The sequence below is a fragment of the Tachysurus fulvidraco genome, chromosome 23 (genome assembly GCF_022655615.1).
Source record: "Tachysurus fulvidraco isolate hzauxx_2018 chromosome 23, HZAU_PFXX_2.0, whole genome shotgun sequence".
NCBI lineage: Eukaryota > Metazoa > Chordata > Actinopteri > Siluriformes > Bagridae > Tachysurus > Tachysurus fulvidraco.
The window spans coordinates 17,327,310-17,350,709 of NC_062540.1; the positions used below are offsets into that span (position 1 = coordinate 17,327,310).

At 36.7% G+C, this 23,400-nt stretch overlaps 1 protein-coding gene and 1 pseudogene across 3 annotated transcripts; both read left to right on the plus strand.

Annotated features, from left to right (window-relative positions):
- Positions 1 to 1,762: 1,762 nt before the first annotated feature.
- LOC113658320 (polymeric immunoglobulin receptor-like) lies at positions 1,763 to 4,685 on the plus strand. Of its 3 annotated transcripts, XM_027170678.2 has the most exons (7): positions 1,763 to 1,923; positions 2,037 to 2,339; positions 2,530 to 2,859; positions 3,001 to 3,120; positions 3,552 to 3,659; positions 3,788 to 3,825; positions 4,071 to 4,685. In XM_027170678.2, exons 1-7 carry the CDS (start codon positions 1,884 to 1,886, stop codon positions 4,134 to 4,136), a joined length of 1,005 nt encoding a protein of 334 aa, XP_027026479.2. In that variant the 5' UTR covers positions 1,763 to 1,883; the 3' UTR covers positions 4,137 to 4,685. The 3 variants fall into 3 exon arrangements, with proteins under 3 accessions (XP_027026479.2, XP_027026480.2, XP_047662780.1); XM_027170679.2 differs by lacking the exon at positions 3,788 to 3,825; XM_047806824.1 differs by lacking the exon at positions 2,037 to 2,339 and having other exon boundaries at positions 1,791 to 1,923.
- A 2,368-nt stretch (positions 4,686 to 7,053) lies between these two features.
- LOC113658322 lies at positions 7,054 to 22,177 on the plus strand (annotated as a pseudogene).
- Positions 22,178 to 23,400: the final 1,223 nt, after the last annotated feature.

Below are 23,400 nucleotides of genomic sequence, written 5' to 3' on the forward strand. Positions count from 1 at the left end.
ATCTATCTATCTATCTATCTATCTATCTATCTATCTATCTATCTATCTATCTATCTATCTATCTATTAGAAATTTATGAGAGAAAATAATCAGTATCTTACAGTTGTCTCTTTTAAAGCCTTAACTTGCTCCCAGACCTCACAATCTATACTGTATACTATAGGGGTGAGGTTAAAGTAGGAACTGTAGGGGTGTTTAATGTTATTGCCCCTTAAAGCTATTGTCCCACTTTCACCTTTACTTTCATTCACTTATTTATTTATTATAATTTTTTCCTCTGTGAGTTGAGCATGTGTGTCCGTATGATCAGAAGATACTATATTGTAATTAGTCTTGCCCATTGTTGAGTCAAGTGGATTTTATATTATAAAAATGAGCACATCAGTGAATGAAAATTGATTTAAATTATCCGACTTCTCCACTCTGGGAATTTCACCCAGGGAATTAACATGCACAGGTTCGAATCACCAGTAATGGTGATGTGAGTAATGGTCAGAGACATTGGCCACCATAGAAAAATAGACAGACAATTCTCAAATAAAAGCACCATTAAAATAAATGAACACATGTTTCTTTCCCACCCGCCCGCTAAGAGTCAACAACAAAGAGAAGGAAGGGAACTTGATCCTACAAACAGAGGTGGAAGGACAGAATAAACTGTCCAAGCATAACTTCATTATACACACAAACACACACACACACACACACACACACACACACACACACACACACACACACACACACACACACACACACACACACACACACACAAAGACTTGTGAAAGTGAAGAGCACAACAGCACTAATGAAGGAGCAGTCTTCTATCCCCAGTGCTCAGACAACAACAAGCACATCAGGGAGAAGAACAATGGAATAAATTTTTAGTTGATATTGTGTTATCCAAACAAATACAGGAAAAACCCACAATACTAATAAAGAAAACAATAAGAAACAGCAGTTATATCAACTTAAACAATCCAAATCCTTAATCATTCATTCAGCTGTTGTAGTAAATATACAGCTCAGAGAGGACTGGATTGTGGTGATGCTGTTACATCTGACCTACCCAGAGCCAAAGACATGTATATTAGGAGCCCAGAGATGTAAGTTACCATCAATCAGATTTAATGACCACTTGGAAAATGGCAACAGACGAATCAGTACCAAAGTGGGAGGCAAATATACTTAACCTTGCTATATTTCCCCTAAGTGATATAATGTAAATAATGTATTCCCACTTCACACCCAGTGTTTCTAGTATAGGCTCCAGACCCACACAGACCTGACCAGGATAAATCCTTTACTGAAGCAGGATTAAGAAATAAATTCATTCATTCATTCATTTACTACCGCTTATCCAAACTTCTCGGGTCACGGGGAGCCTGTGCCTATCTCAGGCGTCATTGGGCATCGAGGCAGGATACACCCTGGACGGAGTGCCAACCTATCACAGGGCACACACACACTCTCATTCACTCACACACTATGGACAATTTTCCAGAGATGCCAATCAACCTACCATGCATGTCTTTGGACCGGGGGAGGAAAGACATTATATTAATATAATTAAATGAATAAAGATACATTATAAAGATAAAGATTATAAAGTATAGATTAGAAAGACAGATATGACCACCATTACATAATACAGTGAAGTGTATAACAGGTCATTAAGAACTTTGTGTGGGTTTCATGCAGATCTGTATTGCTGATGAATAGAATATTGTGTGAAAAGAGGAAATGACTTAACAAGACAGAATTATAAAAGCAGAAAAACATCAGAGCACAAAGTAGAAGTGAAGATCAGTAGAACTTAACACAGTGACATAGACAGAGCAGAAGAAAAGAAGCAGAAGTAAAGTGAAGCTGAATTTTATTCCAGGATGAAGATCCTCCTCCTCGTCATCCTCTACCTGATCTCAGGTGAGATATTCATCTTTAGTAAACTGTATGTGATGTTATTTATCCTGTATAATGAGAATATTAAAAGCTCAGTGAGGTTACTGATATGAGTGTGATTTTGATTTGATTGACAGGTCCAGTAGACTGCTTTGATGTGATTGGTTACTCAGGTGGAAGTGTCATTGTTATCTCTGATATAAACTGGTACAAACACAATAGTAAATATATCTGCAAAGTGAATGAAAAAGACTGCACTGATATAATACGTGTTGACACCAAACAAAACAAAGTTCAAGAAGGAAGATTCCTGTTGTATTCAAACTCAGACAAAAAATTCTTGGTATTGATCAGAAAGCTGAAGCCACAAGATGATGGAATGTATAGATTTGGACTGGGGGATCAGAGCAACTTGACCATGAACCTAAAAATTTATAATAGTGAGTAAAAACGTGTTTACTAGTAACTGTCTATCCACTCACACAAATTCAAAGCATTAATAATAATTAATTAAGATATATAGAGCTAGTGCTTTTATGAACTGTGCAGGATAATACACATCTATAAAGCTTTAAACTAAAAATGATGTATTTTTGTTTATATATATTATTTTGTTTGTTTAATTGACAGATACATCTTCTGGCTTGCCCAAAATAATAAACGCTTATCTTGGGCAGAATATTACCATCACCTGTAACTATACTGGGGAGTATGAGAGAAACACCAAATATATCAACACAGTGAATGATGACATTAACATTAATCGAATTCTGGATACTAACACAAAATTTCAGAACGGCAGATTCTCCATTTCTGATGACAGAAGTGCTAAAGTTCTCAGTGTGAACATCAGCGACGTGAGAGAAACTGATGAAGTATTTTATTTATTTGGTGTGTGGAATGGAGACGGATCAGTCAGATATTACACCTACTTTACACAGGTGTGGCTACATGTTACAGGTGAGCATTTTATTTTTGACAAATCACTCAGACTCGAACTAAACCTGTGTGTACAGACAGCATTAGAGTCTTGTCTTAGTCATGGTCTTGTAAAAGTTATATAGCTAATGTTTCCATGATTTTATTCAATCTCATATTTAGAACTGAGCACAAAAATTTCCCCAACAACAACAACAACAACAACAATAACAATAACAACAACAGACACTGACCTGATGACCTCAGCAGCACTGATAGAAACTCCATCTGCAGTGTGTTTCAGTAAGAACTCTTTACTCTTTATACATAACTCACTCTTTCATTGTGTTTTTGTCTTCTTTCGACTACTTTTGGGTTCTCTGATATTACGGCTTCTGTTGTCTTTTTCTGCAACATGACAGCGTTAGACCAGCTACTACTAATAATTGTTTCATTTATCTATCATATGCTCTGATGTTTAAAGTTTAAATATGAACCTAATGACAACACTAAACTAGGAACACACACACACACACACACACACACACGCACACACACACACACACACACACACACACACACACACACACACACACACACACACACACACTATATTGTAATATGTGTTTATACTCATGTATGAAGTTTATATGTTTGGTCTGTTCCTGTTCTGTATTGTGTCAGTATATGTGTATGTTCTGTATTGTGTCAGTATATATCTGTATTGTGTCCAGCTTCCTCTGTTATCATCATCATCATCAGTGTGTGTGTCTGTGTGACTCTGCTGCTGATCGGAGGATGTGGGCTAATGATCCACAAAGTGAGACAGAAGAGAACACAAGGTGAGTTTTACACACACACACACACACACACACACACACACACACACACACACACACACACACACACACACACACACACACACACACACACACAGCTACTAAAATGTTATGTCTGTGTACAATTACAGATTATACACTTTCATTCAAGAGTAAAGAGAATAAACAAGTGAGTAATTGTGTGTGAGTGAGTGAGTGAGTGAGTGAGTGAGTGAGAGTGTGTTAAAGTGAGTGTAGCATTATTTTCTGAAGCTTGTTGTGTGAATATAATAGAATTCTATAATGTGATTTATTGACACATTTTATTGTGAATAGAACAGAAATTGATATAAAAACACATGACGGTGTTAAAGTGAACACCGAAGTCATTACTGTGAGAGGATTTAAATGACTATATTTTTTTTCTGCTTTCAGCTTATGCCTGATTATAACGCTTATTCTGCTTCTGGGTATGAAAACATTAAAACCAGCTCAATGTAAAACTGCTGAAGAGAAAGAATCAGTCAGAACTTCCTGCTTGAGCTGCTGAGTTTTTGAAGGACTGCTAGCCAGATGTGTGTGTATGTGTTTAGTGTTAGTTTTGTTTAATATAAAGTTAGAAATACAAATTATCTGTATGATGTATAATGACAAATCATTATGATGATGATGATGATGATGAAGATAAATTGCTTCTAATTTTATAGAGATTAATTAATTGTTTCTTATCCATGTATCCATCTTATGCTCTGATGTTACTGTGCTTAATTCTGCTTTGTGCTCTGATTAATAGAAGTAATATTAACACAGTTTAAATATGAACCTGTGTCATGAATCTAGCTGATAACAGGAAAGACCTTTGTCATATCATCTCATTCACATCGAACATTTTCTTTTGGTTATGCTGTTGATGCTTGAGAAGCAGATCTACAGTCTATATAATCGTGTATCCTTGCTACATGTCAAGGAAATTCTCCTTTACTGTATTTACAAATCTTTATCAATAAAAACACACTAACAACCTGTGCATTAAACACTGCATTCATTTTACTAAGCATTCGAAAAGAAGTTTTTTCATTCTTGTTATATAAATCCATTGTTTATAATAAAAAGAGAACATATATTCAATGATAAACAATTATTAATGCATTAAGGTGACTGATGCTCTGTATATTGGGTATTTATAAAAGGTAGAGTTTGTCATTTATACCTTCATTAATCAGCTGTGCTGTGAAAAAACGTGACAAATTATTTGTACTTGGGTAATCTGCGTACTCGGGTAACTTGCGTTGTGTACAGCGTCTTGAAAAAGTATGAACTCTTTCTTAAATGGTTCCACATTTGTGTGGTTTAATGACCTGTGAAAGTAAAAAAAAAGGGAATAAATATATCTGTTATGTTTAAATCTGCTTGTAAATTTAATTAAGCATGTTCTGCAAAAGCATTTAACACTCATCTGTATTAAAAGGCTAATGAGGCCATAATAATTATGCTTATGTATAGCAATGAAATCTAAAGAAATAGGATAAAATAATCTGTTTCTGGATAATTGTCAGGTCGTCAGCTCTACCTTTTGAACGTAAGAAAGTATGTTGGTGTTTGCTGTTTAATTCATACTTATGGGAATTCTGGTGTCTTTCAGTAAGTCAGATCTGTTGGGTCAATAGTTTAAAAGTGGAGAGAGGGTGGGGGATGGAGAGGTGTAGCAGTCTATTACCACTTTACAGAGATTCAGCTTTGTATAACAGATATCACCTTTTAATTTTGCCATTTTACAACCTTTTGTCAGTTTACTTGAAAAACCTTCACTATTACGCACTTTAGCCTAATCCCCCATGAATATATATGTAAATATACACTGTAAATCTTTTCATTTTAAATTTACAGTAAAATGCTAGCAGTACTGGTTTCTAGACACCTTTTTACACTTTATTTTTATCTGGGTTGCCAGATTTGTACAGGTTTCCTACTGAACAACATTTACAGTGCAGTACTGTTATTACCAAATACAGTATCCTAAATTTTTACTGTTTAAAACTGTGTTTGTCTACAGAAATAAAGAGTATTTGTCAGGACTTAGCCCAGACTTTTGACCATGTGCTTCTGCTTATGTTCCGGGTCACGTGTCTGCCCCGCCCTTGTTTACTCCTCCCCGTCTCTGCACACCTGTTAATTACTATGTGTTAATTGTCAAGTCTATGTAATCGTGCACGTTCTTCCTCGTCCTTTGTCCTGTCTATTTTTAGCTCCATGTTCCTGTTTAGTGTATTTCAGTTATTAAACACCATTTATTTAAACTATCCTGCATCTTTCTCCTCCCGGTGTGACAGAATTTAAGTTGACATTCAGGTTGCAAGAAATGCAACGATTATTAACATTTCTTGCCATTGTCTATCAAAATATACTGTAGAACTAATGTACCTCTATATCAGTTTCAGGATGCTCCCCAACACCCACAACTGGTTAGGGGTCATACTACCCTCTGTTCATATTGGGTGATAGTCTCAGGCGGTGCGAAAAAGGTTGAGATCATCACTAAATACATAGTGGTCACAGAACAGATGAGTCAGGTCAGAAATATAAAGGGTGTCCGGCTTTTTCCGAATCATGCAGAACACCATAGTACACATTTGTCAGTTTTTAGTTGATATTGTCATCGGGCTCAGCTATCCAAACAAATACAGGAAAAACACACAATACTAATAAAAAAACTCAAACAACAAAACAGTAACAAACAGCCCTTATATCAACTTAACAAAAAGATCAAAATAATTTCAATCAAAACTGAAAAAAAAATGGTGTTAACAATTAAGGCCACAGCTGCATCTGTGTGCTGGCTCGTGGCTGCACTTTTTTATTATGAAGAATTTCATGTTCGGGGTTCGATTCCCGCCTCCGCCTTGAGTGTGTGGAGTTTGCATGTACTCCCCGTGCCTCGGGGGTTTCCTCCGGGTACTCTAGTTTCCTCCCCCGGTCGAAAGACATGCATGGTAGGTTGATTGGCATCTCTGTAAAATTGTCCATAGTGTGTGTGTGTGTGAGTGAATGAGAGTGTGTGTGCCCTGCGATTGGTTGGCACTCCGTCCAGGGTGTATCCTGCCTTGATGCCCAAAGATGCCTGAGATAGGCACAGGCTCCCCGTGACCCGAGAAGTTCGGATAAAATGGTAGAAAATGAATGAATGAATGAATTAAATGAATAAAGATATATTATAAAGATAAAGATTATAAAGTATGGATTAGAGAAAGACAGATATGACCGCCATTACATAATACAGTCATGTGTATAACAGGTCATTAAGAACTATGTGTGGGTTTCATGCAGATCTGTATTTCTGATGAATAAAATATTGTGTGAAAAGAGGAAATGACTTACTGTAACAAGACAGAATTATAAAAGCAGAAAGACATCAGAGCACAAAGTAGAAGTGAGGATCAGTATAACTTAACACAGTGACATAGACAGAGCAGAAAAAAAGAAGCAGAAGTGAAGTGAAGCTGAATTTTATCCAGGATGAAGATCCTCGTCATCATCCTCTACCTGATCTCAGGTCAGATATTCATCTGTAGCAAACTGTATGTGATGTTATTTATCCTGGATTATGAGATTATTAAAGGCTCAGTGAGGTTACTGACATAAGTGTGATTTTTGTTTGATTGACAGGTCCAGTAGTCTGCTCTGATGTGATTGGTTACTCAGGTGGAAGTGTCCTTGTGTTCTCTGATATAAACTGGTACAAACACAATAGTAAATATATCTGCAAAGTGAATGAAAAAGACTGCACTGATATAATACGTGTTGACACCAAACGCCACCAAGTTCAAGAAGGAATATTCCTGTTGTATGCAAACACAAACAACAACTTCTTAGTTGATCAGAAAGCTGAAGCCACAAGATTCTGGAATGTATAGATTTGGACTGGGTGATCAGAGCAACTTCACCATGAGCCTAGAAATTTGTAATAGTGAGTAAAAACATGTTTACTGTCTATCCACTCACACAAATTCAAAGCATAATAATAATTAATAAAATATATAGAGCTAGTGCTTTTATGAAATGTGCAGGATAATACACATCTATAATGCTTTTAACTAAAAATTATGTATTTTGTTTCATTGACAGATACATCTTCCGGGTTGCCAACAATAATAAACGCTTATCTTGGGCAGAATATTACCATCACCTGTAACTATCCAGGGGAGTATGAGAGAAACACCAAATTAGTCAACACAGTGGATGATGACATTAAAATTAATCGAATTCTTGATACTAACACAAAATTTCAGAACGGCAGATTCTCCATTTCTGATGACAGAAGTGCTAAAGTTTTCAGTGTGAACATCAGCGACGTGAGAGAAACTGATGAAGTATTTTATTTATTTGGTGTGTGGAATGGAGACGGATCAGTCAGATATTGGACCTACTTTACAGAGGTGTGGCTACATGTTACATGTGAGCATTTTATTTTTGACAAATCACTCAGACTCAAAGTCAACCTGTGTACAATTAGAGTCTTGTCTCAGTCATGGTCTTGTAAAAGTTATATTTTATTCAATCTCTTATTTAGAACTGAGTACAAAAACTCCTCCCACAACAACAACAACAACGACAACAGACACCTACCTGATGACCCCAGCAGCACTGATAGAAACTCCATCTGCAGTGTGTTTCAGTAAGAACTCTTTAGTCTTTATACATAAGTCACTTTTTCATTGTGTTTTTGTCTTCTTTCAACTAATTTTTGGTTCTCTGATGTTACGGCTTCTGTTGTCTTTTTCTGCAACATGACAGCGTTAGACCAGCTACTACTAATAATTGTAATTGTTTCATTTAAGTTTAAATATGAATCTAATGACAACACTAAACTATGAACACACACACACACACACACACACACACACACACACACACACACACACACACACACACACACACACACACACACACACACACACACATACACAGCTACTATATTGTAATATGTGTTTATACTCATGTATGAAGTTCATATGTTCGGTGTGTTCCTGTTCTGTATTGTGTCAGTATATGTGTATGTTCTGTATTGTGTCCAGCTTCCTCTGTTATCATCATCATCATCATCATCATCATCAATGTGTGTATCTGTTTGACTTTGCTGCTGATCGGACGATGTGGGCTAATGATCTACAAAGTGAGACAGAAGAGAACACAAGGTGAGTTTTACACACACACGCACACACACACACACTGTCAGGCACACAGACACATGTAGCGATTTGGCTCGCGAAGCCACTTAAATATTTATAAGCAACTATAACGTGTTATAGTGACCTCTAAATATTTTAACCTAAGTTGAAATTAACGGTACTGGAATTAAAGTTACGCTATTTGGTCTGTTCGTCCGCCGAACAGGACGTGTAATCTTTATTAATTATGTGTAGTTCAGACCAGATATTGCAGGTACCTTAATTTGTGAGCGATACTCAGAGACAAATCACCTGTGGCTCAAAATTATGACATTTAATGAATGAGACAAACACAACATAAAACTAACTACACAAACAAACAAAAAGAAATAGGGAAAACGAAAATGAAATAAAATAAAACAAAAGAAATTAAAATTGGTGAAAGGGAGGGAAGAGACTGGAAAGAAGAAACTAGAGAAAGGAAGGAAAGGAATGGCAAGCTTAGACTCAAAAAATTAATCACACCCTAACCGGGAAATTGTCACAGAAACTTAAATTCACCTTATGATTCAATGAAAGATTCCTACTTAAAATTACGCATCTAAATTGGTTGGTAAAGGAAACGGTTACTTGCATTGGCTTACTGCACAAGAGTCCGGATGCAACAGAGAAATCTCTGAAGAGTCAGTTAGGGTGGGGCCAGACGTTCTTCCAAGTTCTCCTGAAGATCAGAGCAGTTGTCGTTCTTGGAAGTGAAGCTTGCTGGAACTTCTTTGAAGATAGATGGAGTCGTCTTGTAGCTGTTCCGAAAGTCTGACCACGGATTAGTGGTGTTTGTGACAATTTAAAGGTCGCGAACTCCACCCATCTTTGGGGAGATGACCAATACTTCGGTCAGGATTTTGGCGGGAAAAACTCCCTTTGTTTCAGGTGTCTGTGGGTGTGGTTTAACTATCAAACTTTTAGATGACTTTAAAGTTTGATCCAGGGTGTATTAAGACGGTATGGCGCCTTTCGTGCTCAAATAAAATACACTAGTGCTTGAAAAAATGAGTAACCGATAATTTTGTGGTCATTTGGATACTAAACATGAAGGGTAATGACGGTATAAAGGCAGCAGTACATTATATACACAGATCAGTAATTAGAGTATAACTTATTTTAAAATACAATGTTGTTTTCTGACACATGAATAAAATACACCTTTGTCAGGAAATTAAGGAGCAAATAATTTTAAGTCAGGCAAGCCTTAAAAGAAGAACACATTACAAAAAGGGTTATAAGAATGAGAACCTTAGAGTACATTATCATCGGGTTTTATTAGTAAAAGGAATGTCTCATTGTGTGTGTGTGTGTGTGTGTGTGTGTGTGTGTGTGTGTGTGTGTGTGTGTGTGTGTGTGTGTGTGTGTGTGTGTGTGTGTATGTGTGTGTTCTGGTTTAGGGCCCCTATGAGTAGTTTAGGGCCGCATGGGGTTATCTGGTCTTTGTGTAGGTTCCAGATATTCTGGAGCCAGTTGTGGATATAGCCCTCAATAAAATCGTGAAACTGAGTGGTCATCGGTTTATTGAGGAGTAGATGTTGAAATTTAGGGTGCCTGGGACATGAAATCTAAAATGACCGGTGCCAGATGCTACACACAGCTACTAAAATGTTATGTCTGTGTACAATTACAGATTATACACTTTCATTCAAGACTAAAGAGAACAAACAAGTGAGTAATTGTGTCTGTGTAAGTGAGTGAGTGAGTGAGTGAGTGAGTGAGTGAGTGAGTGAGTGTAAATGTGTGAGAGTGTGAGTAAGTGTGAGTGAGTGAGAGTGAGTGAGTTAGTGAGTGAGAGTGAGTGTAAATGTGTGAGAGTGTGAGTGTGAATGAGTGAGTAAGTGTGAGTGAGTGAGTAAGTGAGTGTAAATGTGTGAGAGTGTGAGTGAGTGAGTAAATGTGAGTGATTGAGTGAGTGAGTGAGTGAGTGAGTGAGTGAGTGAGTGAGTGTGAGTGAGTGAGTGAGAGTGAGTTAGTGAATGAGAGTGAGTGTAAATATGTGAGAGTGTGAGTGTGAATGAGTGAGTGAGTGAGTGAGTGAGTGAGTGAGTGAAAATGTGTGAGTGAGTGAGTGAGTGAGTAAGTGTGAGTGAGTAAGTGAGAGTGAGTGAGTTAGTGAGTGAGAGTAAATGTGTGAGAGTGTGAATGAGTAAGTGTGAGTGAGTGAGTGAGTGAGTGAGTGAGTGAGTGAGTGAGTGAGTGAGTGAGTGTAAATGTGTGAGAGTGTGAGTGTGAATGAGTGAGTAAGTGTGAGTGAGTAAGAGTGAGTGAGTGAGAGTGAGTGAGTGAGTGAGTTAGTGAGTGAGAGTGAGTGTAAATGTGTGAGTGTGAATGAGTGAGTAAGTGTGAGTGACTGTGTGAGAGTGTGATTGAGTGAGTAAGTGTGAGTGAGTGAGTAAGTGTGAGTGAGTGAGAGTGAGTGAGTGAGTTAGTGAGTAAGTGTGAGTGAGTGAGAGTGAGTTAGTGAGTAAGTGTGAGTGTGAGTGAGTAAGTGTGAGTGAGTGAGTTAGTGAGTAAGTGTGAGTGAGTGAGTAAGTGTGAGTGAGTAAGTGTGAGTGAGTGAGTGAGTGAGTGAGTGAGTGAGTGAGTGAGTGTAAATGTGTGAGTGTGAATGAGTGAGTAAGAGTGAGTGAGTAAGTGTGAGTGAGTAAGTGTGAGTGAGTGAGTAAGTGTGAGTGAGTGAGAGTGAGTGAGTGAGTTAGTGAGTGAGAGTTAGTGTAAATGTGAGTGTGAGTGTGAATGAGTGAGTAAGTGTGAGTGAGTGAGTGAGTGAGTGAGTGAGTGAGTGAGTGAGTGTAAATGTGTGAGTGTGAATTAGTGAGTAAGTGTGAGTGAGTGAGTGAGTGAGTAAGTGTGAGTGAGTGAGTGAGTGTAAATGTGTGAGTGTGAATGAGTGAGTAAGAGTGAGTGAGTAAGTGTGAGTTAGTAAGTGTGAGTGAGTGATTAAGTGTGATTGAGTGAGAGTGAGTGAGTGAGTGAGTTAGTGAGTGAGAGTGAGTGTAAATGTGAGTGTGAATGAGTGAGTAAGTGTGAGTGAGTGAGTGAGTGAGTGAGTGAGTGAGTGAGTGAGTGAGTGAGTGAGTGAGTGTAAATGTGTGAGTGTGAATGAGTGAGTAAGTGTGAGTGAGTGAGTGAGTGAGTGAGTGAGTGAGTGAGTGAGTGAGTGAGTGAGTGAGTGAGTAAGTGTGAGTGAGTAAGTGTGAGTGAGTGAGAGTGAGTGAGTGAGTGAGTTAGTGAGTGAGAGTGAGTGTAAATGTGTGAGTGTGAATGAGTGAGTAAGTGTGTGTGAGTGAGTGAGTGAGTGAGTGTAAATGTGTGAGAGTGTGAGTGAGTGAGTAAGTGTGAGTGAGTGAGTGAGTGAGTAAGTGTGAGTGAGTGAGAGTGAGTAAGTGTGAGTGAGTGAGAGTGAGTTAGTGAGTAAGTGTGAGTGAGTGAGAGTGAGTGTAAATGTGTGAGAGTGTGAGTGAGTGAGTAAGTAAGTAAGTAAGTAAAGGTTATTTATATAGCACCTTTCACAGATAAAATCACAAAGTGCTTTACAAAATATAACAATAAAACAAAAGTACAATAAAACAATCTTACAAAGTAAAAAAAGATTTTTTTAGAGATGATAAAGCTTCAATTTTAAAATAATAAAACACAAGACAACAAAGATGAAACCATAAAAGCCCAGTGAGCTAAAAGCTTGTCTAAATAAGAGTGTCTTCAGTTGCTTTTTAAAGGAATCAGCAGATTCAGCCACACGCAGAGACAGGGGCAACACGTGCCACAGTCTGGGGGCCACAGACTGAAAAGAAAGATCCCCCCGAGTTTTAAAATGGGTTTTAGGGACCACAAGCAGATTTTGACCTGATGACCTCAATGCTCTCGAAGAGCCATAAGGGGTCAACAGGTCAAAAATATACCCAGGAGCCTTCCCATGAAGGGCTCTATAAGTGAGGACCAAATTTTTAAAATCAATTCTATATTTGATTGGTAACCAGTGAAGAGAGTATAAAACTGGTGTGATGTGAGATCTTCTGCTGGTTCCAGTTAAAAGCCTCGCTGCTGAATTCTGAACAATCTGAAGACGATTTAAAACATGTTTGCTAAGACAAGTAAAAAGTGAATTACAATAGTCCAAACGTGAAGAGATAAAAGCATGTATAATCATCTCTAGGTCTACATTGGACAACATTTTCCTCATTTTAGAAACATTCCTTAAGTGATAAAAACAGCTTTTAACCAACTGTCCTGAATGTTGATCTAAAGACATGGATTTATCAAATACAACACCGAGGTTCCTGAGGCTTGACTGAACAGAAGAGCCCAAAGAACCAAGATGTTGCCTGATCTGTGGAATTTTCTTATCTGGGGCAATGATCAAAGTTTCTGTCTTTTTCGGATTTAGTTGAAGGTAGTTACTGCCTTAATACAAGACAGCCACTCCAACAGGCTAGACAGCAAGTGAAACTCAGACTCCCTGAAAGAACAGTATAACTGAATATCATCAGCATATAAGTGATAGGACACATGCTTAAAACACTGCATTTTCTGAGCAAGAGGTGTCATATACAGTAAAAACAGCAAAGGACCTAATACTGATCCCTGTGGTACTCCACATGAGAGAGGCACAGTGTCAGACATGATCTGATTTATCACAACAGAAAAAGTTCTATCAGTAAGATAAGAAGAAAACCACTGAAGTACAGACCCAGATAAACCAATAACATTTTGCAAACAATTTAGCAAAATTTTATGGTCAACTGTATCAAACGCTGAGGTTAGATCCAGTAGAACCAACACTGTTTACTTACACTTTAAGAAGAGCTGTCTCAGTTGAGTGCACTTTGTGGAAACCTGATTGAAACTTGTCCAAGATTTGATGGTAATGCAGATAAGTGGAAAGTTGATTAGCTACCACTTTTTCTAAAATTTGGGAGATGAACGGCAATTTAGATATGGGCCGGTAGTTTAAAGGGTCAGCAGGATCCAGGTTTGGCTTTTTTAAAGTGGGGTTCACTACAGCTTGTTTAAAAAAGGAGGGAACCATGCCAGTAGAAAGAGACAAGTTTATCATATTTACCAGACAGGGAGCAAGCGTATCAGTAGCATTTAACAGTAGAGTCGTTGGGACAATGTCAGCAGGGCTAGAAGAAGGTTTCATCTTTTTTAATAAAACCTTAATGTCCTTTAGACTGACAGGGGAAAAAACAGTCCCAAGAGTGGAGAGAACCTCTATTATAGGTGTGCGAGGAAGGAGAAATACTGTCCTTAATGTCCTGCACTTTACTGACAAAGAAATGTAAAAATCTGTTACAGTCAGCTGATGAGTATACAGATACTTGTGGACTGATACTACAGCTGCACTGTAAAAAATTCAACTTGCAAATTGTTAACTCAATTAATAAGTTAGGTGGACAAATTTTTGAGCACAGTGTCGAGTTTACTCATAAAAGAGAGTTTACTGCATGTTTAGTACTATTTTGTCCAATGAAAATAAACTATTAAGTTGGGAAAACGTAATATTTTGATTTATTAATTCAAGTGTTTAACTTCCTGTCATTGCGCATGCGCAGTCTGTTTCCGTAGCATTTTGCACAGGGTTTCCCCTCATCAGCCGCATTTTAGAAGGGGCTGAATGTGCTCTGGTTCAGGTAAGTTTTAATTTAGTTTTATTATCGAAAATAACCTAAATAAATTACACAAATGCTTAACGTATAATGTAAAGTTGTGTTTTAGAAAGGTTTTTTTAAGGAATGTAGTGATACTTTCCAATGAGCTCAGACATGTTCAGGTCACTTTGTAAAAATTTAATGAAATGTATCAAATAACACGATTTTATTGTGTAAGTTGTAGTTATTACAATAAACTGTATTTAAATGGATTGTGTGTCGTGGACGGAGTTAATTGAATTTCTAGTATTTCAGTCAGAGAAGCATACGAAAGCCATATGAAACACAGTCATACGACTAATACCAATTACAAATGCTAAATTGAGAATGAATCTTTCTTTTTGGATACATCTTTGCTTGATTTGCGTTAGAGGAAGGCTTTAGGATCCTCTGCCACCTGGTCAGTTTCATGAACAGTCCGTGTTTTGCTTTGTTTAAATCAGTTTAGGCTAACATTAAGGCTAAACACGTGATTATTGATCATCCAGCTACGCCACGAAACAGAGCACTACGTGAAAAATGCGATCTACCAGATTTACACGATCAACAAGGAAAGGAACTATCTTTAATACACTTATTCAACATAAACTAAGTTTTTTTTCATAAACTTAAAAAGATGAGTTTTTTGAACAACGCTTTGCAAGTTCATCCAAAAAACGTTTGCCAACTTATTAATTTGAGTTACGTCAATCTCATTTAGGAACTTCCCTCCCAGATGAAAATGCTAATTTTGTTTATGGGACAGTGAAGAGAAATGGTTGTTTATTGATTTTTAATGTAACTTAAATGTGCCTAATGTACAACTGTAACATTTATTGTAAATTGTTTTTATTATTATCATCATCATATATCAAAACATGTTTACTTCATTTATTATACAACAGTAATACAATTATTATAAGTAGTGTTAGTAGTAGTAGTGTGCACAACATATATTATGAAACAATTAATTTACCGGAGGAAAACTTTTACTGTGTAATTTCGTTAACAAGAGTGGGCACCAATGATCTCCTCTCACTAGTTTGCATAATATCCTACAGACAAAACAGAACATGATTAGCATGTGTAGATTATTATCTGTAGGCCTTAATTGTGCATATAACTTCTGTTGCTTTGTTAGCTAACGTTAAGTTGGATGACCAGGCACTCCGTCTGTTACTGTATGCTAATATAGCTGAGAATTCCGACTAATTGCCCTAACAGTAGTAGATTGATTTATGGAAATATCTGAGGAGGAAATTATTATTGAAAGGGGTGTGTCATAGCTGTGCAGCTGTTGATGTTCACTAAAAAAAGTATACTATATGAATAAAATTCATTGTCGGTTCCATTGTTTATCAATTTATGACTCTAATCATTCACTTTGTGTTTTTTCTTAAACAGATCTACCTTGAGAGCACACTTCATGCAGTGCAGATACTGTAAATACACCTGCACCAGTCAAAATCTGCTGCTGAGACACTACAGGCTCAAGCACTGGCACCCAGGCCAACGTGTATCATTGTTGTGTCTTTACCCTGAGTGTGTCTGCACTTTCAATACACCAGGTGCGTTGAAAAGTCATCTATATAGGGTCCACACAAATTCTGATAAAAGGACAGTGCAAGCTACATTTAACTGTGACCTATGTGATTATAACAATGTTTGTACTGAAAAAATCTTTATCAGACATCTGGGTACACATCTGAAAAGGCATGAGACTGTGCAATGCCCATTTTTGCACTGTGATTTTAAAACTAATGTTTATGTAACATTTCATAGCCACAAGTCCAAACATCACCCAAAATGCAAAATAAGTGATTATAGGTCATCAGCTGTAACTTTCAATCGCACAGACACTGAAAATTGGTCGGATTCTGCTTCACAATGCTTTGAGGATAGTTCAGATATACATGCAGAAACTGCTGATGTTGAGGATATTGACAAAATTCTTGAGAAGAAGTTGGCTTCTTTGTTCCTTTCTATGCAGACAGAACTAGGTGTATCTAGAAGTGCTACACAGCAAATTTTTCAAAGTCTTAATGAAATACTATCCCTGTCTAAACCATCTACAGAAAAGGTGATTGAAGATATTTTATAACCACTACAACTGTCAAGCTGACCAATCTTTAATCACAGAAATCACTGAAGCTGTTCATAGAGCAAATCCTCTTTACGCTACCACTGACAAAGGAACCTTATCTACTGATCATAAACGCAAAGTATATTACAAACAAAACTTTGATGTTGTTGAACCTGTATTTATGTTGATATATGTTGAATTTGTATTCAGTAGACCAAAAAAACAAACGTTTGTTTATGTTCCTATTCTTGAAGTCTTAAAAAGATTTCTGTCATAGTGAGGCTGCTGAAAAGACTTTTTCTAATGCTACCAAAGATGACTTCTATGCATCTTGTTTTGATGGCCAGCATTTCAAAGAGCACCCTCTGCTTTCTAATGAGAATGTAGCTATTGCAATTGGTCTATATATTGATGACTTCGAAGTCGCCAATCCTTTGGGAACGTCACGTAAAAAGCACAAGATTACAGCAGTCTACTGGGTGATCTTGAACTGGCCCTCCCAATTCAGAGCAAATTTGCACACGATTCAACTAGCCTTGTTGGGGAAGAGTAGTGACGTATGAGAATTTGGCTATGACATGTTTTTTGAGACATTAATGAGGGATGTGCAGACACTTGAAAGAGAGGGTTTGTATGTAGATCACTTTGGAGAAAATATCAAAGGAACTCTTGTTACCGTCTCTGCAGACAATCTAGGTGCACATGGCCTTGCAGGATTCCAGGAAAGTTTTCATGTTGACAAGTTCTGTAGGTTTTATCTTGCTTCTATCAAGGACATACAGACCACTGATGTGAGCAAGGGACTTTTTCCCTTAAGAAGCATAGAACAACACAATCAATTTATTGAGGAGCTGAAAGCAAACCAAACTCTGACAAATGTGCAGGGTGTAAAAGGAGAATGTGTCCTACAAACTCATCTTGCTTGCTTTCACCCAGTAACTGGATTTCCACCAGATGCGTTGCATGATTTGTTTGAAGGAATTGTGCCATATGAGTTGTCTTTATGTCTCGAGAAGTTAATAGTTAATAAGTTCTTTACCCTTGACGAGTTGAATAGTGTAGTTCAGTCTTTCCCTTACTGCTTCTCTGACAAGGTGAACCGCCCTCAAAAAATCCCCAAAACATTCTTCTCCAAGAAAACCATTGGTGGAAATGGCCATGAAAATTGGACACTCATTAGGCTCATACCGCTTATGATTGGCCACATCATTCCAGAAACCAATAGAGCATGGCAGCTGTTGATGGACCTTAAAGATATAGTGGAGCTTGTTGTTTCACCCAAGTTTTCAGAGGACAGTCTTTTTGAAGACTAAAATATCTGACCATCGCAGCCTTTTTATTGATATGTTTCCAAATGTAGAATTGAAACCAAAACACCACTTCTTGTAACACTACCCAAGCCTCATACGCCATTTTTGTCCTTGTGTTGAGTTCTGGACAATGCGCTTTGAGGCAAAGCACAGTTTCTTCAAACGGGTTGTCCATAACATGCACAATTTCAAAAACATATTACAGACATTGTCTACTCAGCACCAACTTATGGTTGCACATGTCTTGCAGTCTCCCAGCTTTTTCAAACAATCCATTCATGTTGACAGAGTAAAAGTTGTGAATGTGTCTTCTCTAGAAAGAAGGGTGAAAACAGCTGTTGAGAGAAAATATTCTCACCTCAACACCGTATCACTTGCATCAAATGCTGAATTGCATGGGACCTTATACTCCAAAGGTATGATGGTGTCTGTTAGACACTGTGGTGGCTTGCCAGAATTTGCAAAGATCCAATGCATTTTGTTAGTTGACAGTGAGGCTTCTTTTGTGCTGGAGAGATTTTATACCTGGTATGCTGAACATCTTTGGGCCTTTAAGGTTGAAGAACTTTCATACGAAGATCTGATTGTTACTGAGCTGAAGGATTTAAATGACTTCTACCCAGTAGCAGCCTACAGTGTTGGAAGAAATCTCATGATGTCACCTAAACATTTTAGGTTACATTAAAGCGTGTTCCCCTCTCTCCCCAGATTTCTAGCAGCATTAACATGAGTACACAGGTTAGCTAGATCATTTTGAACTTAATCACTAAATGGTATATTTTGTTTCAGAAAACCATAATGTTGCTGCGAGTGATTGTGACTCCAGAGTGCATAAAAAAGCTGACACTCCCCAAAGTGCCATCATCAGTAGATGAGCTCAAAGAAATTCTTTGTGACAAACTGAAAATTGATCAAAACTTTGTGATCCAGTATGAGGACCCTGATTTTGGTGGTCAGCTTTGCAATTTGAGTAACATAGAAGAACTTCCATCTGATAAGGTCACACTGAAGATTATCTGGGAAATGTTCAAAATAGCATCAGTAACCCCCAAGAAACGAAAGCACAGGGTCTGACACTGATTTTACACTAGACACAGCAAGCATCCCATCCAATCTGTCCAGTCCATCTTCCACAGTCTGCGTTGGCCACCCGTTTTCCAAATTCCAAATTTCTCTTATGATGTAGAGTTCAGACTGAGGAAAGCTAATGAAGTCTATGAAAAACAGAACACTACCATGGATGTTACAAGAGATGTCATCAGAAATACTGGAGAAGTTGGCAGAAACAATATACTCTTTTAAAGCTTACCCAAGTGACTCTGAAATTGAGCAAGTAGCAGCTGCGTTAGTTTTCAGACATCCATGTTTAAGGGAACTTGGCTGTGACACAGGATGCAAGGGCTGGAAGATGAGCTTAAAATTTAAAATGGGGAATTACAGACAAAAATTACGCAATGCTGGATGTAGTGAGCTTGATAATAAAAGAGATGATGGTTCAAGAGTTCCCCAGAAGAAACCACGAAGATCAGAAGTCAACTTTCTTCCAGACAATTCTGTTGGTTTGGATGATGATGCATTGGAACATGAAAGGGAACAGCTTGAGCTTGAAGTCAAGATGAGGAACATGGACATGACAATACTAAACTCTTCCTCTCAGGAGGAAAGAAATAGTCAGTGAGCAGCCTTTGGTCTCTGTCATCAAAGAAAGATGGCCTGGCCTCTTTTTGGAAGAGCAAGTATGTTAAATTCTTTTACATTTTCTGTACATTATTTTGTCCTGTTTGTTTATAGATTTTAATGTTGACAGATTTTTTTTTCTTCTTTCCCTTCCTCAGGTTTGCACAGAGTTCCAAAGGATCACTTGTGTGGACCTTAAAACAGCGTTCATGACGGCTCTTAACAAACATAGCAACACCCTCATCAAAATGTTTCGAGCAAAGAGTAAAGACCTTGGAGATGAGTTGAAAATTTTACTGGACCATTTTGACGAGCAGGTATGACTCCTATACTTATTCTTACGAATCCTTTTATAATGAGTAGTTATATTTTTCTAATTAATTATTTAATGTGACACACTTTTGTGACAATTACTTTGTGTTTTTGAGTATCTATATATATCTATCTATCTATATATATATATATATATATATATATATAATATATATATCTATATATATCTATCTATCTATATATATATATATATATATATATATATCATACGCACAAACACACATACATACATACATAATGTCAACATTTGAAGTGGATCAAAACCTTTTATCAAAGTTGTCCTAAAATCTTCTTCTTGGGCCAAAGTTGAACTTTTTTGTTCCACTTCAATTGTTGACTACTGTATATACACTACCAGTCAAAAGTTTGGACATGGTAAGATTTTAATGTTTGGAAAAAAAAGTTTTGTCTCTCACCAAGGCTGCATTTATTTAATAAAAAATATAGTAAAAACAGTAATATTGTGAAATATTAATAAAATTTAACTATTAACTGTTTTCTTTTAGAAAATACTTTAAAATGTAATTCATTCTTGTGTTGGCAAAATGAATTTTCAGAACCATTACTCCATTCTTCCGTGTCACATGATCTTTCAGATATCACTCTAATATGATGATTTGATAATCAAGAAACATTTATCGTATACAATTGTACAAAATATTTGTGTACAATATTTATTTTTCAGGATTCTTTGATGAATAGAAAATTCAAAAGAAAAGTGTTTAGAAAAGTGTTGAAATACAAAGCTTTTGTAACATTATATACTACTGTTCAAAAGTTTGGGGTCAGTAAGAATTTGAATTTACACAATTTTTACACAAATTTACACAAAGATAGATATTTGGAAGAATGTTTGTAACAAAGCAGATCTCGCCCCCATTGACTACCACAGTATTTGTTTCCCCTATGGTAGTCAATGTGGGGCGAGATCTGCTTTGTTACAAACATTCTTCCAAATATCTATCTTTGTGTAAATTTGTCCAAATATCTATCTACAGCAGAACAAAAAACTCAACAGAACAAATAAATTTATACAGGTTTGGAACAACTAGAGGGTGAGTAAAAGATGATAGATTTTTTTTTTTTTTTTGGTGAACTAACCCTTAAAGGAATCATGCAGAAGTGAATCATAATTAAAATGATATTTCCCTTGTACAGACAACAGACATCCTATCACACAGACACACTACGGCTCTACAGGGACTCCCCTTGTACCTCAGGGAACGTGACGTAATATCAGAGACTTGTCTGGTAGGTTTTCAGCATTTAATCATCTCATATTTTCATTTGATCATAGTTATTTTATTAAATGCAATATTTAATAAAGGTGCTGACATGGTTTCCATGTGGCTTGTTTTCATCAAGTGTTTGTCAAGTTAGCACATAATGTGCCATGTTTTGTTTGCAATAGTTTAAAATTTTATTTTTATAATTATACTTAAGCACAACTATTGAACCATTCATGAAATATATGTAATTCTTAGGACACGGATTTAGAGGAAACCTACACAAGAGGAGTCAAACTGGCCATTCTCACAGTCATGGAGGATGATCTCTCACAGGCAACAAAGAGATGTCTAAACTTCGGCATCATCCTGGAGGAAACCGTGGTCATGGAGGACCTACCTGACTTTCCCACTGCTTTCATGGTACTCTTTGGACTTCTATATGCGCTGAATATTGAATATCCAAAAGGACTAAAATACACATTTGAGGCAGTGCAGAACATCTTTGTGGGATTGGGAGAAAAGTGCACCAACAGAGTTCAGTCCCTGAAGAATAAGCTTTTTATTGTATAGGGAGTTTAAGATGCATTGAGTTTTTTCAGATGCTCTTATTGTTGCTGTGTACCTTTTGGTATAGTAATGTTTGTTTAGATGTTACTGTATATTGTATAATGGTGAATGTTGAGTTTTAAGTTTTAAGACGTGCAGAGTTAAATTATCTTAAGTGAAATGTTTATTCATTTAACTGATATTTGTTGATATAGGCCTACTGTTCATTCATACTAAATGTTTCATATTTAGGTGAGTCTGTGCTTTGTAGATGGATGGACTATTTTATAGATCCTTAAAATTTTGACCGTGTGCTGCTGCTTAGTCACATGTTTCATATTCAGTGGCAGTGTTTTGTACAACTCTTAACTGCAGTGTTTAATTTTAGTTGTAGAGTTGCAGTATTTTAATTTGAGAAATTGTAATTGTCATGATGATGGCTATACATTTATTTGCATTCAACATGCTTGTGAAAAGTGTTTTAAAACAAATTGCTGTTCGGAATAAATGTTTTGTTGCATTGACACACAGTTTTCAGTTTTTGACTTGGGCGATGTTATTCTAGTTTCCAGTCATAACGTATTATTACTTAGTACTAATTTCCAATAGCATTTTTTTGTTCACTCAACTTCACTAGACATTGAGTTCTACAGACTAAAAATGTTGAGTTGGTGCAACTTAAAAAGGTTTGTTATAGAACAGTTTTACCTCTCCAGAAAACAATCAATCATAAGTTCACTCAACTAAACATTTTTTGTATAACTGACAACTGTATTTGAGTCAGTGTAACTGTTATTAAAAGTTGAGTAAACAAGAAAGAGCTAGGGGAAATTAGTACTAAGATTTTTTTAGTTGAACTGGCTTAAAATTTTTTACAGTGTGGGGGCGAAACAATATTTTTAAAAGTGTCAAGCAGGACTTTCGGATTTTTCTTATTTGCAACAATAAGATTTGTGAAATAATCAGATCTGGCCTGTTTAATCATAACATTAAGAGCTGTGATCAGCTCCTTAAAATGTAATCTGTGTACTTCAAGATTAGAGGTTTTCCATAAATGCTCCACTTTACGACAATTTCTCCTGAGACTAAAGATGCTTTCATTCAGCCAAGGACAGTGTTTTTGTGGGGAAATAAGACTGTGTTTAAGCGGTGCCACATTATTTAAAACAGACACACAATGATTATTAAATGACTGAACTAATGACTCAGCATCAGTACACTCATTAAAAGAACTAGGATAAAAAAAACTTATCAACAGCAACTTGATTTATAATTCACCGTTGAGTGCTCACCTTAGATGGATTTGACTCCAAATAAAAAGAAAGATTAAAGAAAATACAACTGTGATCACTCACTTGAATATCGTTAATAGATATTTGATCCACACACAGGCCCAAACTAAAAACCAAGTCCAATGTATGGCCCTTTGTGTGTGTGGGAACAGAGACATGTTGTGTAAAGTTAAAAGACTCGATCAAAGATAATAATTCTAATGTCCTGTTACAGGAAGCGTCATCTATACGAATGTTAAAATCACCAACTATTAACATGGACTCCAATTTAATAATATTAGATAAAAACTCAGCAAACTCATCTAAAAGCACATGCGCAGGGCCAGGAGGTCTGTGAATTAAAACACAATAGAAAGATTTTGTAGTGCCAACCTTAGACATTTGGTGTTCAAACGAGCTGAAGGAATCCTGACTCAGTTGCCTACGAGAGAAACAGTCACGGTGCACAATGGCAA